The sequence below is a fragment of the Poecile atricapillus genome, chromosome 2 (assembly GCF_030490865.1).
Source record: "Poecile atricapillus isolate bPoeAtr1 chromosome 2, bPoeAtr1.hap1, whole genome shotgun sequence".
NCBI classification, from domain to species: Eukaryota; Metazoa; Chordata; class Aves; order Passeriformes; family Paridae; genus Poecile; species Poecile atricapillus.
In genome coordinates this window covers 80,180,707-80,201,238 of record NC_081250.1, presented here as the reverse complement: position 1 = coordinate 80,201,238, position 20,532 = coordinate 80,180,707, and the positions used below count along the sequence as shown (strand labels likewise).

Sequence of the window (20,532 nt, the reverse complement as noted above, 5' to 3'; positions counted from 1 at the left end):
GTGCTCCTGAGAGGCAAGTCAGCACTGGGAGCCCACAAACAGAGTAGTGAGGATGCTTTGTACTCAAGGCAGCTACAGAAATCCCAGGCTTGCAAAATACTGTGATTTTGCCTGTTTTCAAGTTTGACATGGATTAAATGTCAATAACTATAGACAAAACATCTAGTTCAAAATTCTAATTCTGCAAATAAGCAAACAGTCATTGATTCTATATGCCACTCTGGCTGAAAGGCAACCCTACCTCCCTCTTAATTAGCAGCCCTCTTCAAATTCCATCTGTGTTCATGCAAACATCTCATCAAATAAGCTTATCTCTAACTATATGAACAACTCAAAACCCTTAGGTTTATGAGGAAAAGCAGTAACAAACCTGCCTGAACAAAAATTATTAGTTTTATTTAGTTCGGTTACAGAAACAAGCTATAAGTTGCTATTCAGTAAATAAATTAATCTTCTTTTTCTATTGTGTCTGAGTACTCCCTCCAAGCACATCCTTTGAGGCTTCCCATTTTTAAAGGAAAATTTCACACTTATTGCTTTTATTGCAAAAGTTTGGGCTGGTACTTTTTACACGAGAGAAGACATTACCCTTTGAAGACCAAATTGGATTGTTTAGTGAAAGCTTAACAATCAAACAAGCTTTTACAACCTCTGCTGCCAAATTTGAAACATTATTTTTCAGACTATTATTTCAAATATATTTCAAATTATTATTTTTAGACAGCATGACAATAACACACCCTGTTGTAATTTACACCACAGGTACAGGCTAGGTGAAGAATGGATCTAGACTAGACCTGGGGAGACTGACTTGGGAGTGTTTGTGGACAAAAAGCTCAACATGACCTGGCAATTTTTGCTTGCAGTCCAAAAATTCAACCATGTCCTGGGCTGCATCCAAAGCAGTGTGGCTGGCAGAGCCAGGGAGGGGATTCTGCCCCTCTGCTCTGGGGAGAACTGATCCCACCTGCAGTGCTGCACCAAGCTCTGGGATCCTCTGCACAGGAAGGACAGGGAACTGTTGGGAGTGAGTACAGAGGCCACCAGGATGATCAGAGGGCTGGAACACCTCTCCTGCGAGGACAGGCTGAGAGAGTTGGGGCTGCTCAGACTTGAGAAGAGAAGGCTTCAGGGAGACATTAGAGCCCCCTTCAGCACTTCAGAGGGCCTATAAGACCAGGAGAATGACTTTTCACAAGAGCACTAAGTGATAGGACCAGGGGAAATGGACTTAAAGGAAGATAGTTTTAGATAAGATATTAGGAAGAAATTCTTTACTGTGGGGGTGGTGAGACACTAGAACAGGTCGCCCTAAGAAGCTGTGGACTCCCCATCCCTGGAAGTGGTCAAGACCAGGCTGGATGGGGCTCTGAGCAACCTGATCTAGTGAAAGGTTTCCTGCCAGTGACAGGGAAGATGGAATGTGATGATCTTTTGTTGGAGTCTGAGATACAGACTGTGTGCCCTTGCTTTTAATATTTAGTTCCAGGATTCAAAGAAACACTGAATTTCATATAATATGAAATTCATGTGCATGTTTTCATGGTGATACATGAAAACAAATGTTAAAGTTAGATAGGAAATGTATAAATGTGTAGATTAGAAAGTTTCTTAAATAACTGGGTGAAAAAGTAGTTTAGAGAACAGGAGACAAGATGGAAGATTTAGGGTGTTGTCTCTTGTCCTTCTTCTTTCTTCTTCATGTTCTTCTCCTAGGGGTGTTTGGGTAGTAGTAGGTGATTGGGTAGAAAATGTCACAGTGCAGCACACAGGTGTTGGGTCATTGGGTCACTAAGAAAAATAATTTAGTTGGCATCTGTTAATTGGGTAAATGGACATATAAAAGACCTTGAAGAAGATCTTTGTTAGCCATTTTACCCCTTTTCTATCATAGTGCACATAGCTCCTTGTACCTTGTAATGCTGATAAGAAAAAATAAACAACTGAGACCGAACGAGAGAAAAAACCGCCTCCCTCTCATCAATCTTCAGTTCAAAGGGAAAAAGAACCCAAATCAAAAAGTCCCTAAACAGACAATCTTTAACGTCCCTTCCTACACAAACCATTCTGTGATTCTATGAAGAATTCATCCTATCTAAAGCAATTAGGGGAGATGTTCAGACACATTTTGTACTTTCTGCAGTATGTAGTGCAGAACTATCATCATGCATTTCTTTCTCAAGTGAAATATAAAGAAAATACCAAAGTTAAAAACCAGAATATCACCCAAACAACAATGAGTATATAGAACAAACTCAATTTAGTTTACCACATAGAGAAATTTTAGCTTATTGAATTTTGCTTACTGAAGGTTCATTCACCTAGAAGATGGAAAACTCTTGAGAGGGCTTTATCCTCAGCTGTGTAAATATTTTTGAATGTAATATGTATTTAAGGTCTCACAAAAGAGAAAGAGGTGATGTCTATAGTACGCAGTATTCTTGGTTACTTTTCCAAAATAAGTGAAATTTTCAAAATCAAAAAATTTAAAATCAAACAAACAAACTGAATAGAAACCCCATAAAAATCCCCTCAAACCCCACAAGGTAGAATAAAAGTTAAAAAAAAACCAAGCCAAATCAACCAAAACAAACCCCCACTAAAAAAAAAAAAAAAAAATTAAAGGTTTACAAGTGTAACTAACTTAATTTTTATTTCCAATGGGTAGTGTTAGCTGCAGATAAAAAAAATCCAGGCTTCAGACAGCATCTTTAGATTAATTTTGCCCTCCCTCTTCTTTCTGTCACATGTGGAAAAGCATGCATCACCTTCATGATGAAAGCTATTTTTGTGATAGACAAAGACTGTGAACTGTGGTGTACAATGGAGTGCACTGAAGTCTTAAAGCTCCCCACTCCACCATGATTCACATACACAGAACATACACGCCATGAAGCCTTGGCATGTATTTTGGAGTACACAGTAATCGACATCCCTCATATCTTATACCAAATAGCAATCTAGTCCTAAAATAAAAAAAAACAAAATAACAAAACACCAAAAAACACCTAAGAAAACCAACAAAGTGAAAAAAAGTTAAAAAACTTTTAAAAAGTTAAAAGTGAAAAAAAATTAAGTGCAAACTTGAATCCTTTTCCCTCCTTTCTGTTAATTTGAAAATATTGTATTGTCTCCATCAGAAAGGATATGTTCCTGTTGGTATTTGTGCTAGAGGCAGGAGTCCAAGAGCTGATCCAATCCAGCTCAAAATCCCCTCAGAACTGACAGCTCTTCAGCCTGGCTACCAACAGAGCAACAGAGTGATCAGCCTGATACATAACCATCTGCGTTCATTTCCCCTGACCCTGATGATAGGGGTGCAGGGGGGAAGGCAAGGGAGGATCAACCCAACACAAAGCTGGACTGATGGGGTCTTTCTTTAGATTGAGCCTGCAGCACAAAATCTGCATCCCAAGTGGCAAAACAAAACTCACCTTCACAGGGCATGTTTCTGCTACTCAATATGACTGTGGGTTTTTTAGTTTTTTCTCTTTCCTTCTGAAAACCCATCTTCATGTGTAATCAACTAACATCCAATGTCCCAGTATAATTCACTGTAATTGTTGACTATCTATGTTGACTAGGTTCCCTTCCTTACAGAGGTGTTGTGAACACTACAGTCACAAGACAGCCTGCTACTTCAGCAGAGACAACCAAGGGATATTTTGCAAGCAAAACAAGAAACCCTCTTCAGGGCATTTCTGGGAAAGACAGCATCATATAGGTAATATGAAGCAGGCACATGTGGAACAGGAGGATTAAAGTTCAATAGAAACAGTAATTTCAATCACTATCACTGTCTCCACTGTTCACTGATGTAGGCAGAGGTTTTATCCCCTTCAAGCTCAGCATAGTAATTTTTCCTCATATACATGTGTGACTCTATACAAAATGTAAGACTGTAGTAGTTTCTGTAACAGGAGAGAAATGGTGCAATGGTGCCCTTCAAAAAGCATAAAGCTGTTACAGATATTTTGCTAGATAATTATCTGGCTAAATTTCCTTTTTAAGATTTCCTCTTGTATTCTAAACACTCAAACTTGCATAAGGCAGTCAGACACCTAAAAACTGCCAGCTTTTCCCTTGGATAAATGGGTTTTTTAAAGAAGTTTAAATAAATAGTTTTAAAAGAAAGCAAAATATCTTCCTCTGAAAAGTGCACTTAACTTTTCCTTGATGAAAATAGGAGTGATCTGAAAATGGATATAATTTTTCCTCTTTGATCAACACAGCAAGGATGAAACACCAGAAATACTTAAAATTCCTAAGGCAAGTTTTTTCTACATCTGCTTTAGGCTATTTTGGCTGTAGCATTTATATACTCTAACTATTATGTGCATTAAATACCATAAATATCCCTGTTGATTTTTGATCTATTTGTGGGTTCCAACATACAGCTGTATTTCATTGGGCTGAGAGGACATTCTCCAAGTACGACTTGAACACCAATGCATTTCAGGGACAATCACTATTATTTATGAATAAACCAGTGATGCTAACAGCTTTTCCCTATGTTGAAGTTCGATTCCATGTCTGCGTGTCTATACCAAAGCATGCCCCTGTGGCACAGAGGAAGAGCATTTACTTATGATTTACTTTGAAAGCAAGTGAACAATCACTTAGCTTCATGTGGCAGGAACTTTGCAGTCCATTTGCAACACAAAAAATACCTTCGTAAGCAAAAAAAAATCCTAACAATTTCTTCAGAGACAGGAGATCCTTCTCCAAGACAATACACTAGATTAATAAATGTATTTTTTCTCTCCTTTTGACTAAGCTCCCTCCCCAAATTAGCTTAACGTACTGTAGCACAACACTAAGTTTTGTGCATATATTTGGGGTTCTATTGATAACTCCCATCTGCAAAAGGTATTTTATTTGACTGGCATGAACAGAATACAATTGGTTAAGCACATCAGGAAGAGAAGAAGAGTTAGAAGCAGAGAGTAAGTTACATATCTCATAGAAAGACAATCATGCAGGTTACATCCACCTACCTGTACTAGTGCGATATGTGCCTGTGTGTGCTGGTTGTAGAGGGTCCCCCTGACTCTGGCTGAGACTCCTCATAGGGGGCTTCTGATAAACTCTGTCTTCGTAAATAGGATCTATATGGTGTTCTGGAGACTGCAGTGCCCTTAACTCGGAGCCAAGGTGGCTGTGCTGGCTGCTGTAAGATGCCCGAGACCCAGCTGCAAACAGATTTTAAGAGATGTTTAAGAGGGAGAAAACAATAGACAAATACAGGGTCTGACTATTAAAATTTTTCTTGAAAGTAGCACTTAAACACAAGAAAAATCCCAAAATGAAACTATGTACTAAGCATTTTCAACATGCAAATAGAAATAGCAAACAAGGGCAGCTACAGTGCCAGTTAATCACTTTAGCTGCATCATCCAGCTGCCTGCAACTACACCAAAATCCCACTTCTTCCAAGGAAACTACATATTTTGGTGAGATAGATATCATGATTATCATCTCTTCTTAAACAGAGACCAAGAAATCCATCACCTCCTCTCAAACACAAAAGAACGAAACCCCAACTTTCCTCCCACCAAAAAAAAATCACCAAACCAAACTAAACACAAACCAATCCCTCCTCAAAGAAAAACCCCAAAACAAAAACACCAAACAAAACAAAAAACTGAAAAAAACACCCAACAAAAAAAACAAACCACCACTAACAAAAAAAATCACCCAAACAAACAAAACAAACAAACAAGAAAAGGCAAAAGCTTTGCACCCCAGGAATGTCCTCAACTAAACGGGTCAGGACTGGGGGAGGTAGGAGGGTTGGGAAGAAAAAAGCCACAGCAGTCAGAGCAAGTTTCACATGTTATGCCCATATCTGAAAATCTACAAATGAAATAAGATGAAGTCGGTGAATGGATGTAGTTTTACACGAAGGCTGATCTTTCAAATGCTTCACAAAAGTGCAATAGAATGGCTGTGCCTTATCAACATTTTGTCTTCAACACTTTGAAAAAAATCAAGTTGCTAAGACTTCCTTCAACTTAAATATCCTCTGAGAATGAACAAATTAAACACACCTCCTGAAAAAACTATTTAAGGATACAGCTTATTTATTTTCTTTGGTAAATAACAAAATCAAACATTCTACTATTAAAAATAGATTATATTACAACATTTTAAAAAGAGACTTGTATATTTCCAGCTGTGATTGAAGTTGTCCCTTCAATCCTTTTGCCATTCATGTACTTCAGCTCTGTGGTCTGTTATCAGTATTAGCAAGGAGAGTCAGAGGGTTGCCATAAAAACACTACACATTTTGAAGATAAGAATAAAGTAAAGTAGGCAATAAGTATGCAAGTAACACTTGGCAAATGTCAGGTTTGTATCACAAAGTGGTAACATACTACTTAAGCGTTCAGGAAACTAATCAAAGATACAACTATTATAGCCCTTGTTGCTAGCGTTGTGAGGTTGAAATCCTGGATGTAGGTGATGTGCCACTGGCTGAGCTTGAACTGCTCAGACCACGGCTGTAGCCACTCCTGCTGAAATCCTCTGCCACAATCATTGTGTTGGAAGTGGTTTTGTTGCATAAATACACACTAAGTACTTTTAAAATGTAAAGCACAGATATAAAGTGAGATAGCAACACAGGATAGAAATGAGAAATATACACCAACAAATTACTTAAACTTCAATACAAATTGTCTGGAGAAAAGAATAACTCGTTCCCTTCCCTTCTTCTAATCAGCTTGTGCCATATACATGATTTCTTCTGAATTCTTCAACATTGGTGCATGTTTTTACTGGAACGCCCTATTTGCATATTTTTCCCTTCAAATATTTTTCAGTCTGACTTCCCATTAGCACACTGCTGAAAGTAATTCTGTGGCTCCCCTTACTAGAAAGTCTGCCAAGAATCCCAAAGACATATTTTATCTTTAACTACAGCAATTATCCAGAAAGTTGATATTACTATTACAGAATTAAATTTTTCATGGTCTACATTTTCAAAATGCTCTTTAGCCCTGCACCCTTGAGACTGATATTCAGAACAGAACTAAGCTGAACTGTTCCCACCAAGGTCTAGTATCCCACAGAGTGGCCTGAAAAACAGTCTGTTGTGATTACGTCCAAATTCAAATGCATATTTGGTTCAATCTGTATTCAGAGGAAAAAATATAGAAAATTTGTGGAGAACATTTCAAACATTTAACAGTGTATCAACAAACCAGACTTGCTACAGAATAAAGAATTACAACCCATTCTAGAAGCACTACAATTCTTTTGCCCTCATACAAGTTAACAGGGCTTCTTGAACAATAGATTTTCCTCTCAATCCAGCTTCCTGTAAGCCAAAAGATTTTTCCCATTGAACTCAGCAGCAGTATAACCCAGACATCAGTATGTTTCCAAACTGTTATGGTAATCTTCTGGTGAGGTGGGCTTAATTCAATCTCCTTCATATTCTATGAATAGTTCTGCATTTTCAAGTACTGATCCTAGTCTAAACAGAAGGTTAATATTAGTTTATTGTGCTAATATTGAACAGAGATTTATTTGCAAAATACACATGTAATTAAGACTTTAACACTACTGTACTAAACAGTAAGCACTTGTATAACCAGAGAAACTTCTTGACCAAAACATTTAACCAACCTGATTTGACTGAAAACAGTTAAGTGGCAATCTAAAAACAACTTCAAAGCATCTGAGTAACATTATGGCTGAACATCCCCCCCAAGAAGTTCAAGAGTTAAAATCCTATCAGGGAGTAACTGCCACTATCCATCTAACATTTCAAAAAAAATGATGATTTCAACAGGTAACTAAAATATTGTCATTTTAGAAACTAAACTAGTCTTAAATATCAGAAATTGATGCCATTTTAAAAGCATGCCTCCTAAACACCTTTAGCTTCAAGCAAAAATGATACTTTTCTACGTGCAATTTTACTATACTATTTCCAAATTATCAGATATCAATATCAAAACACAAAATATTGCCACCCTTTAAGGTTCTTAAATCTAGTGAAAAAGATAATAAATTGGAAGATTTATAAAAAGATGCAATGCCATCATAATTTTAATGTTTCCATTAGGTTGGTATTTAAAAAACTAGAACAGCAAGTTGATTTAAGTTAAAATATCTTTTCAGTTGCACTTAGAAATTTTTTTTTACTTACTAATTCATTCAGGCCTCATCTAAGGAGCAACAGGTTTTTATTGCGTATTTTATTTAAATATTAAAATCAACTAACTAGTAGCTGTTATACCAAGAGTTATATCCAGGAAAGGTCTCACAGATAACTTGAGGATTTCAGACAACTGAATCCCACCTCATCTACACATGGAATCCTCCACCATATTCTGCTGCTTTGGAAGGCACTGGAGAGATAATTGAGATAACTGATCGAAACAAAGACCATGAACACAAAGAACTGATGTCACTGAGAAGGAGAGGTGTAACAGGTCTCCTGGCTATATCCTGGGTTAGCAGCCAAGAGCTACATCTTTTCCTACTCAAAGCTGCAAGGTCATCTGTATCACTGCCTTCAAAAATACTTGCATTAATGCAGTTTGGAGCTCACAGAAGATGGAAAAGCAACCAGGTCAGAATAGAAAAGCAACAACCAATATACTACTAGGAAGCAATAGAAGGTAAGATCACCAGGGCCCACGAGTAGTTTTGCATGAAGGAGGCTCAGAGCTATCAGAAGCAGTTTCCCTAAATCTAGAGGCAACATGAATGCATGGTTCACCCCAAAGTGCACTTGCCAAACCCTATTCTTAACCAGCTGCCATTCCTTCACCCCACTAATAGCACTGCACCTCTCTGGGTTGCCTGAAATCAAAGCAGTGATGTGCATCAAGGCCACATGCCCTTCTCCTACATATTCTGAAAATGGACTCAGCCCTACTCACTGGCCAGCCCACCCTGACAGCAATGCTTTTTTTCCTTCAGAGACGTAATCAGGCATCAAACCCATTCACAGACAGGTCTATGCTCAAGTTCAAAGAAAACTCACGATTAAACTTTCAGTCCTGCTAGTCCACTTTTCATGTGGTGTAGCTTGACTCACTCAGTCTCTTATCAGTCCCTCCTGCACTGGAAAGTGCTGAGGCCCAGGCCCTGGTGGGCCTCAGGTGTGAGCTCCCGGGGTTTTCAGTCCAGAGCAGGTTTGAACAGATCCAAGGAAAAAGGAAAAAAACAGTCTGGGGAACTTCTCCGCCTCAGCTAGCTAAAACTAACTAAAAGCAGAGGAGATCTCTGTCCTGCTGTCTGTCCGTGCTGCAGACAACACAGTCCAGGAGCAGGATGTGGGGCAGTGAGGGCTCTTTCTGAACACAAACTGTGCGCTTCTTCTTTCCCTGCTTTGCTCTCAGAGCCAGTCCTAAAGGTGCAAAATCTAATATGTAACATAAACAAAGCGACTGGAGATACAAGTATTATAAAGACAAGCCAGGACATAGTCATTATTTACAGATGATGTATCTGGCACCAAAGCATATCCAGAACTCTCATGATCATGGTGGTGAAGAAGTGGTGTAGTGGATTAATTAAAAAAATCTCAGACAAACTAAACCAATCCAAAAACACTGAAAAGAACTAAAACATTATTTAGGGGTTCAAGAAACCATCCATTAATTAATTATTCCAATAGTCCAATCTTCTTTGACAAAAGACTGAGAAATTATTTGATTACAATGCCAGAGATGCATCACAGCAGAAAGTATATAGAAGAGTATACAGCTCTAAAATAGCTGTGAGGCACCAAATTAAGAAAAAAAAAAAAGTTAAATTATTTTTTTTAGCACAGAAACTGATCAACTATATGAACAAAAGCATATAGTAAGCAGTCGTCTCTGTCTTCTGAAGCTTCCAAGACTGAAACCTGAAAGCAAGTGGAATGCTCCTTCTGCATCACTGTGGAGCTTTCAGAAGTCATCTGTGGCCAAGTTCCACCAAAGTATCAAATGAGCCCCCACCCAGGTGAACTGGATTAGGGCAACAATGATAACCTAGAACTGTCCAGATGAAAATACACACTCCTATATGTGGTATTTTCTCTCTTCTCACATTCAAGAGGGGCTAATAGAAAGAACATATGAAAAGTGCAGTCCCACCAAAATGGATCAAAAAGTCGATCTCCACTCTTTACACTTGAAAAACGCCCACTCCACTAGGTAATTTTTTCCACGTTAGTTAGACACATTCCTCAGTAGTACAGGGAAATAGTTGTTTACGAGGAAAATGCTCTTTTTTTGACAAAGTCTCACTTCCCGCAGGAAGATAAATACTGTAATCAGACAAGTCTAACATGAGAGAAATACAAAAAATAATCCCTAATTGCTCTTCAGAGCTGGCGCAGGCTGTCAAGAAAATAAATAAAACAGACATGTTTAAATGACACTGCTGATCTGACAGTTTAGATCAATAAAGTAAACCAATATATTGGCATTTGTTATTGCAAGAAACTAAAGACATTAAAATTACTGAAATTAATGGATCAAGTATGGATGCTAACTCTGAAGTAGAGAGCACGGTGCCTGTGGAAATTGCAGGCCACATAGCTTTCTCAGTCTTGCCTGGGAAAGTGGCCTGGGAATTCATAAGGAGGAGTTAAAACAATCCTCAGAGATAGAAAACAGCCTTGCAGGTGCTGTTCGTCTGTTCCTTGTTTTCTTGCAAGAGAAGGTCGAGGGGTGGTGTACCCCACTGACCAATGATGGTGATGTGTTAGTTTACGAACCAATAAGAGTTTCTTTTCTGTCCTTTTCACGTATCGGTCTATAAAAAAGATCTGAAGCAATAAACTGAGAGAAATTCTCCTGATCGACTCCCAAGAGAGTCTATGTCGTTCTTCTCACCGTTCCTAATAGAGCGATAATCAAGGGCATTTTCGTATGGTCTAATACATGTTGGACAGTTTTCATCTGTGCCTCTTTTGAAAGCCTTTATAACCTGTCATTCTGCCTTGCTTCAGCTTTAAGAAGAAGCCCTACAAAGTCACAATACTCTCTAAACATCTCTAATAGTGAGAACAAACAGTACTGTCCAGGATTTAAGAGCTCCTTGGAAACACAAAATATGCAAGTGATAATCTCAATGTTAAAAAAACCCATTCAAATTTGACCAGATAAACCATTCAGCCCTCATTCGGAAATCCTTGGTCATTAATATATAATATATATAATGTATTCATTGATCAAGAGTCCTGTTAAACAATTTCCTTATGGATATGATGGAGGAACATCATTAGTGAGACATGAGCTGACAATCAACAACCATTGTATTACCCCTTATCAGTTACATGTTAACAACTTAATTTAGTTTAATTAATTTAACTTTGTTGCAACCCCACACCTGTCAACATACTGCAGACCTCTGGCTACTTGAGGCTCTAAGTATCACAATCAGACTGAACACACTACAACACTTTGCACTTAGATGATGCATCTTTCTGACAAGGAAGATTAAAGATCCACAGCTGGCTGCATCAATTCTTAATTTTAAATATAATGACAACATTGCTTAGACTACAAGTTTTTTTTAAAAATCTGAACAACAACCAACCCTGGACTACAGTAAAACTACAATAAGCCCATCATTGAGATAAAGGCCTGCAGGCACAGAATACGAAAGAGAATCATAGGAATTTTGTGGCTTTGATATGTTGCATGCTTTTCAGAGGACTGAAGGAACTTTTTGATTTAAATAGCACATCATGGCTGAAAATCCTTTTTGACAGGTTTCTCTTAGATGCTTGTCCTGAAATACTACTATTAAATAAACAGCAGCATAATAATAATGCTAGTTATTAAATAAATATACATATACAGTAGTTCAGGTCATAGTTTCACTGTAATTCTGAAAAAACAACATGTGAGATTTTTTTACTCTGAACTCATATGTAATGAAACATGTTTTACAGATACTAACCTTTTTTAATTTCCATAGTAAAGAAATTGATGCGAACACAAGTGCAGAATTAGAAGTGAATAGGAGAAAAAGTAGAGTCAAATATTCACAGTTCAAGTTTTGATACTGACTTTGTTTTGCGCCAGAAATCTATGCAGAAATATCTCCAAAAGGCCTGCCTGAATGTATACTTCTTCTAGACATAACATTGGAAAAGAAAAGTATGATCAAAAAGTAATATGGCTATAAATAGAACTAATCAAAAACTCAGATAAGGGGAATGTAACAGCACTGTGTGATGAAAATTACTGTACAAAGAGAAGAAAACCATTCTAACCTGACTACTGAAAGTGAATACAAATTGTTAAGACATGACAGATGGTTAAATTAACCAGTAAGACATGACAGGCCATATGGCAGTACCAGCTAATGCACACCTTGGTATATCAGCTTGGGCCCCTAGCACACTAAAGGATCTGCAGCCACTATAATCAGGACAGAGTCTGCAGTGAATTCTTTTTAACTGGGTTTAGGGCTTTTTTAAACAAAGGATTCTCCCCTGTTTGGATTTTACATACACACAAACACAAATGTATCAATGATTTCTTTCCCGAAATACTAGAATGGAAGATTAACTAATGAAAGCACAGAATTAAAACTCATTTCTGTCTTTACACTTTTTCCATTCTCACTACATCATTCTCTCTATGACTTGGGACTACACAAAGAAAGAATGCCCTCCGTGAATTGACTAATTGCACATTGATGTCGTTCAGCTGATATCAAATTCTGGATGTCTGAAAAAAACCCCATGGATATGCTACTTTGGCATCCTCAGCCCACACTGTAGGAGTTTACCACCAAACAAAAGGTCTGTGCCCCAGCATTTAAGTCCCCAGAACCGAAAGAACAGCCTTGTCTCACCTGACAGTATCTTGGATTGCTTTTCCTCAGGTTTTCTACTTAAAAGATTGAAGTGCAATACGATGCATGGTCTGGAGTGTTTCTTGCAAACTCTCACTGCACTGTCAAACCTACGAGCAGTGTGACCATCAGCATACTGCCACGTTCAGCTCACACTGTGGAATTTCCCAGACATAATTTGTCCATTAACCAGATTAAGTATCTTAGGAAAGTCTCCTCAAAACAGATTGGATTTGGCTGCTTAAAGGACACCACAAAACCAGCATCTGAACTAGGACCAGCAGTTTTCACACCAGTGCTAAAAACAGAAAGGAAGGAAGAAAAAAAGGGATTACACTTTTAGAAGTGTAATAAATAGGCCCCAAGTAAACCTTAAAAATCATTCAATAAAACTTATGTCTTAGAAGAAGTATCCACATAATTTTTACCCCATTTAAATTAGTTTTTAACCAAATATTGGCATCCATTATATTTCTCAACATATTTGAAAGAAAAATAAAGGTAAGAATATTTTTAAATGGTCTATGATTTTAGTCATGCAATCTGACTTTACTGCAAAGTATTGTATCAGTTATTATAATTCTAGGAATCTAGGGAAAACAAAAAAATAACACTACAGATTTGTACCTCATCCCAAGCATTGTCTTCTTTCTGCTACTGCCCTTGTTCTGTTGAAAGCATTCACCTGCTTAAAACATTTTAACAAAAATAAATTGCTAGTGGAAAAGAAAAGTTTGAATGGGAGCAAAGATATAAGAGGCAAATATAGCCAGGAAGAAATAGCAGATTAAATGTGACGGGCAAGTTCAGAGAGATAATTCCTATTTCATTTCTGATCTAGGGTATTGTCAATGAAGAAAAAACTAAAAACAGAAACTGCCCCAAAGCAACCACTACCATACATCAACAACTTGCCTTCAGCAGGGAAGGAATATAATTTATTTTTTTTTTAAACCATTTAGCAAATGATCATACTGGGTGTTACTTCGCATTTGTTTGGGTTTTTTTCACTCCCCTCTCTTAAGCTCTGCCTTTTCCATGCCCCTCAATCCTGCCAATTTTACAAGAAAAGGGAAGAGAAGTCCCATGCATAAATGGGAACAGATGCTGCTATCTGGTTATACAAATCACTGTTCCTAACTTTCCTGCTCATTCTGCACTTTGAGTGAGGGCTGAGTGCCTCAGCAACAGGATGATGTTACTAAGCAACATGACCAAGCAGCTCTGCATAAGCTGTTTGGAAAGTTCACCACAGCTACACAATTGAAAATAATATTAGGCCTTTGTAGCAGCTGAAATCTTTGAAGTTTTACTTATCTTACAAAAGATAAAAATTTATTATTTCCAATTCTGAATGCTAATAGTTTGTGTTGCACCATGGGCTCTATGCTGATGCAGGGACTGTGGCAATGCATTCAACTCAGCAAGTAAAGGAATGAAACATTTGTGTACTTGATGAGACATGCCGTAAAAGCAAATATCCAGAAAAAGATCCCTCTATGGGAGACTGTGCGAAACCCCACAGTGAATGCTTCACTGACAAGGATTGCAAACCAAAAGGAAGTAACAGCGTGTCCTTAATTCCGCAATGCTGTGTCTGCCTTCTTTCATAAGGCTGTACCTCAGCAAACATAGAGACCCAATTTCTGCTGGTTAAGCAGCAGCAGAGGCTAAACATCCAGAACCCCAATGATCTTTGAAGGGCTTGAGACCACTTCTAGCAGTTTGAGTGATTTGCTAAAAAGCACTGCTGCCTCCAGCAAAACAAATCAGGCACTACTGCACTAATGCCTGCTGGTAAATTTTAACTTTCTGATTGTGTTTAACACTGTGGAAAAGCACAGCAGCTAAAAACCCAGCAATTCTGAAGCCTTCCCCCAAACCGAGCATCAGCTCAGTCAATCTTAAACAGAGCAAGTTCTAACAGCAGCTCTGGTGCAGGGGGAAGGGGAAAACCTTTCCACATCAACTCCTCCCTTCACAGAGACCAGAAAGAATATCTAGAGCTTAAATCCAACTAGAAGTTAAATTCTCAAGATTTTCACAGAGAATTTGTTAAGGAAACTGCTTTGTGGAACAGTGGTTCCCAAATGAAAAAACAGTCACTGTGCAACACTGTGGGAAAGGTAACACCAGAAAACAAAACTCAATTGGGCAATGAAGTGTCAAGTCTGCGCAACTACAGTATTCCTCAACTGGCTTTTGCTAGGGAACCTGAATTCTTTATCTAATTGTACTGTCCTTCCTAGAAGTCCACAGTTCCAAGAGGTTTTCCTGCTAATAAAGAAAAGGCAAACATAGTTCTAATGAATCTGGATTGTGCATGCACCTTTTAAAAAGTATTAACTTATTATGAATATTCTTGTTTTGAAAACCTGTGTTCCAGTTTCTGACTGACACAGTTGAAATCTCAGACACTGCATGTGGGGTTTGCTCACAGAAAAGTGTTGGCAACTTATCATTTGTAATTCCATTTGCAAGAAGATTGCACATTATTAGAGGTGTGAATAATACTAACTTTTGGAAATTTTATCTGTTAGTCTTTGTACTCAAACTTGCCTTTCACTAAAAGAATAGAGAAAAGCATCAGTAGGTATTTGTTCGTTCATGTAAGGTCATCTTTGATAGCCTCTGGGAAGACAAAGTGTTTAACATTCTTTCTCCTCCTCAGTAAACACTTACTTGCAATCCCTGGTTTCTGGACCTCACCAAGACATGAGGTGTAAGTATGTGACATTCCAGGAGAAAAAAATGGAGTTCATTATCTTTGTCTTTTTCTCAATGCCAAATTCAAGAAAGGGAAGATATCTCTGGATATTCTGTGACACATTCTATTACTCATCAAGTTGTCACTATCCATTTCAGACTCGTTGCATTTAAAATATGTGAATGGTTTACTAAATGTATACATAATCAATTTGAATACAATCTAACTAAAGAATTTAATTATGCCTGTAAAGAAGTTTAGGCCAACAATTACCCACTTTTACAATTAAGCTCAAAAGATTATTCTACCATTATTTAAGCCAGTTTTAGGTTGTTTCCATTATATACCTATTGAGACCTCTGCTAGACAACTTAAAATAATCTATTACTAAAACCATTATAATCTAAAACAATTCTAATAGGGATGCTCTAAATGAAAGAAATGCTAAATGCAAAGACAAAGAAAAGGAATACTGTTTATACCATGACATGAGTAGCTCAAGGACTTAAAATTTATCCTGAAATAATCGTTACATCCCATAAAATAAAGTTCTCTTTTAATTCATTATTCTTATTATTATAGCAATCACTCAGTAGCATGCATTTAGTATCCAACTTCCAAAAATTCAGAAAAATACCTTACGTAAAACCTTCCACAACAAGTAACACGCAAAGGAGGAAATGGATGGCTACAGATTCCTTTTAGCAGGAACTTATTGTAAGGGGAAAAAAAAAAAAAAAAAGAGCAGAGAAGAAATAAACACAGCAAAACAGGCTTTGCGATTAACCTCACAAATTCAGATTATTGCTGAAAAGCATGGCCAGAAAAGGACCACAGGCTGAAAGAGTGCTGTCACTCCAGCAGAGAGTCCATGCTAAAATGAAATGGTCATGACAAATGGTGCAGGAGACAAATGGTGAAAGAAGGTCACTGGCAAAAACAAAGCAGATCTAAGATCAGGAACATAAGAAATGTGTTCACAGCAGTTTGCAATGAACTACTGACAATGCTCATCTTTAAGAATGGCTTTAACACGAATTTCAATTAGAAGAATGAGATTCCTTTTGGAATCCAAAGGTGACAAGCACTTGAGGAATTCTGAAGTGTCATACAATTAGTTCCTGGTTATTTATAAATGCAAATTGACACTATTTGCATGTCAATGGTATCCTTGCCTGTGAAGCCAGTACTTCCATAGCCATATGGCTGGCTGGAAGATATGTGCACCAAGTTTTGTCTGATTTTACAAAAGTGGTACAAAAATCTACTAGACTGAAAAAAGCAGTGACATGCAATCACAACCTTGATAAACTTCAGAGAAAAAGAGTTTTTCAGCTAAGACATTTAATTATTGAATTCCTGGATTCACAAGATAGGCTCTTAAGCATGGCAGAATATAAACTAGATCACTTTGGAGGAGATGCTCAGTTATGTTCAGCATTAGCTGACTCTTGCCAAAGGCATCTCAAAATTCAAAACAGACAAGGATGACGAGCTACACAGGAACTACAACTTCATACAGAAATAAACACAAAATTTCCATGAATAAACCTTGAAAACTTTGAAGTTTGGTCAGAGACCAAAGTGCAATCATGGCTAGGGGGGTCACTGGATTCACTAGAGCCATCAAGTTCAAATCTTTTGAGGGAAAACGGAGGAGCACTAGCTGACAAAGATGCTCCAAACACATCATGGTTGATTAGTCAAAGCCCTAAAATCAAAGGCTGATGGTGAAAAGCCACTCAGAAGATAGCTTTAGCTCTCACTCCCTCCTTGGTCAGATGAATTGTAGAAATACAGAAAGACTTGGGTTGGAAACAACCTTAAAAATCATCTAGTTCCAAACACTTCTCACCATGGGCAGGGATGAACTATCCCAAAAGTTGCCAGGGACTCAACTAATCCCATCTTTTTTCAAAGAAAGTAAATCCTTAATCAAATTAATTATTCTTACCAGGATTCAGCACTCTTAGCAAATAACCTCTATTTACCACGTGACACTATGTAATGGAGCAGCCTCTCCTCTGTTAAGAAATGGAGGAAACACACTAAGTCGGATCTGTGTACAACAAGCTTCTTTATTTCTTGATAATCCATGCAGGATGGTTCAGAAGAGATGAAGGCTAGAAAGTGTCTCTTGCCTACAGAGGGTCACAGCTGCATACAGTTCTCCAGATGAAGTCTTAACCCTGTGTAATACAGCCAGTTTTGCTTGTTATGTGAGGCCATGTTAGGCCATGAAATACTTTATTATGCTCCTAATACAGGTGGCTGAGATATGCTATACTCAACCAGGTCACAGAAGTATTTTTCTACTTTCCTTTTCAGCCAAAGATGCCGAACATGTAACCAGCTATTAAGTGTATTATTACCTCAGCTCCAATCTGTTCTTTCCCTCCCATGTGCAAAACCCTTTCCACAGAAGATTTATCTTCCTCTCTTCAAAAAATGCCTCCTAATATTCCACTATCAAGAAGTTTCCTTGGATTATTTAATGGTTTTGTGACAAGATAATGAAATGTAGAAGTATTTTTCAAGTAGCCAAAAGAGTTCTCCTTATGGAACTTTATTAGGAGTACCCTTCCTTTCCATTACTTCAATCTTCAAAATGACAAACTGAAAATGCTCCTTTACCCAGGTCCATGCCCAACTGCACTCTTACAAGAAAATCCATCTTCTATAGCTTAACTAAATATTTCCCAAGTGGCACTACAGAAAATCCATGCTCAAAACCCTGACAGGAAATAGAAAGACATCAAATATCATCTAAGAAAAGGTCAGTAAGTAGGTCATTCCAGCACAATCTGTTTTTGGAGAACTCATATTGCAAACTGTCCCATCAACCATTCACTACCTTCATGCCTTATCCTTTCTATCAGTTTATGTTATAATGTCCAAAAAGCACTGTGACGAGCAGATCTGTAATTTTTTCTTTCACTAAGTCCTCCTTTTCTCCAGGGTATATTAGCCCTAAACATGCAAAGGGCTGTCATCTTGTCTCCCTCTACCTTCTTTTCCCCTAGAAATATCTGAGAGAGTTCAACTCACCCTCCTTTACAGATCATGCTCCCAGGACATTGAAGAGCTCATGACACCTTCTGGTGATCAAATGTAAACATGACTGCATTCCCACCAAACCAGGATGCTCAGGAAAGTTGTGGGTGGGGGAAAGACCCCATGGAGAGGTGTCATTTTGCTCTCCAGTGACAGGAAATCTGCTGCAGTACTAGAGGTTCACAGCTCCTTCTCCACCCTTGCTTACCTCCCAGGCAGCACTCTTTAAACCCAGGGACAACTTTAGCCCTATGATCAAAAGTTTTTACTGCCTGAGAGCAGCACAGCTGGCTAGCTAACCAAAGGGATGCTTTGCACCTGGATTGGACAGAGAGGATAAGGGACCATAAGGCAAGATAGACACAGACTATGGAGGAAGTAAATATAGAAAAGCATAATCAAAAATTTCCTCAGTAAAGGGAGGACTGCATGACATTTCACACCACTTGTATTCAAACTAATATAGCACTTTTCTATTATAGTATCATAGAATGGTGTGGGTTGTAAGGGACCTTAAAAATTAGTTTCAACCCCCTGTCACAGGCAGGGACACTTCTTCACCAACACACTGTAAGTTGCAACTTGATGTACTTATTAAAAATCTATGTGATACAACTGGCAGTTTCATATGCCATGCCTTATAATTTTAAGATTAGTCATCACTTGGTCCTTCTCATTTCAGCATATTAAATTTTAACTTTTAATTCTAACCACTTATGATAACGTAGTTTCATTAATTCATAATCATTAGACAATGTCTCTCTGTCTTCTCCAATACCACTCTTATAAAATCAAAAGGTATTCTGTTCTGGGTCCACATCTATGTGATCTTCAAATCTGATTACTGAAAAATTGCCTCATTTATCTCCCATGATTGCTCATAGAGCAAATTTGGTCCAGTGTAGCTTCTGGCAGCTGCTACCATTGACAAATAATGTGTTTCACCTATGAGCACTCTGTATGTGGCATGGGCAGACATGGGAAATCTCCCCACCCCAGCTTTGGCCTTAAATAAAGGGGGCCTTCCTCAATGGCCCAGTTTGCCATCTTCTTTCTGCCATAATTAATTACTTTTAATTAGAGGCACCTGCACTGTTTTAAAGAAAGTGTGTGCACACAACAAAAAAAAGCCATTATATATGCCAACAAATGGAAGCTTATGTTACTGATGAGCTGCATACTGTCTTTCTAAACCTCAGCTACTCCATCTACTCCTAACAGTTTCTGTGCCACAACAACTGGAAAGGATATGTTTTCCACCACAGTAAAAATGAAGGACTTGTTCTCACTTCCTTTAAATACCCAAAGACCATGATGAACATAAGATTTCTGTCATTTTTTATCAATACTTTTGCAACGAACGTTTCCAGGGTACTGAATAACACCTTGCAACAGGGTTTGAGACTGAGGAAGCTGCAGCTTTCACATGTGCTTTCTTGGCCCAATGCACAAGCAAGACAAACACAGTCATCCCATTTTAGACTGTACAACACAAATAAATATTTTCACTGATTCCACAAAAGCCTGAGTGTCAGAAATTTGATAGAAGGGGACCTTGCCTTTGCTTATACTCCCCATCCCATACAACAGCACTCTCTTCTTCTCTCAAGAAGTGAGTTCAAGGCCAAAGACCTATGCCACAGAATCGTACTTCTAGCAGCTGAAGAGGACAAGAGGTACATGAGGACACCACTGAGACCTGAAGGCAAAAATAGGTTGTAATAGGCAAGGATGAGATTTAGCCTCACCAGCACACCCTTAAGACCCAAAAGTATGGATATATAATCATTTATGAGGCCCTATTCTCTTTCTGCAATCTCATACTAAAAAGAACACAGATCAACCTAAGCAAGACAAGCATAGGAAATGTAGTGCCGACACTGGTTAATACATTTCCATTGCTTTAACCTCAGTTCTATGAAGTCAGGTTCCCAAAACACTGCTCTTTGACT

The 20,532-nt window shown here is 38.1% G+C and overlaps 1 protein-coding gene across 4 annotated transcripts in view; it reads right to left on the bottom strand.

The window, feature by feature from the left end:
* CTNND2 (catenin delta 2) overlaps positions 1 to 20,532 on the bottom strand; it is a 691,061-nt gene that overhangs the window by 271,390 nt on the left and 399,139 nt on the right. For all 4 annotated transcript variants that reach the window (XM_058831646.1, XM_058831649.1, XM_058831647.1 and 1 more), the window contains one exon: positions 4,998 to 5,192. In XM_058831646.1, coding sequence (XP_058687629.1) covers positions 4,998 to 5,192 — 195 coding nt within the window. The remainder of the gene's footprint in view (positions 1 to 4,997; positions 5,193 to 20,532) is intronic.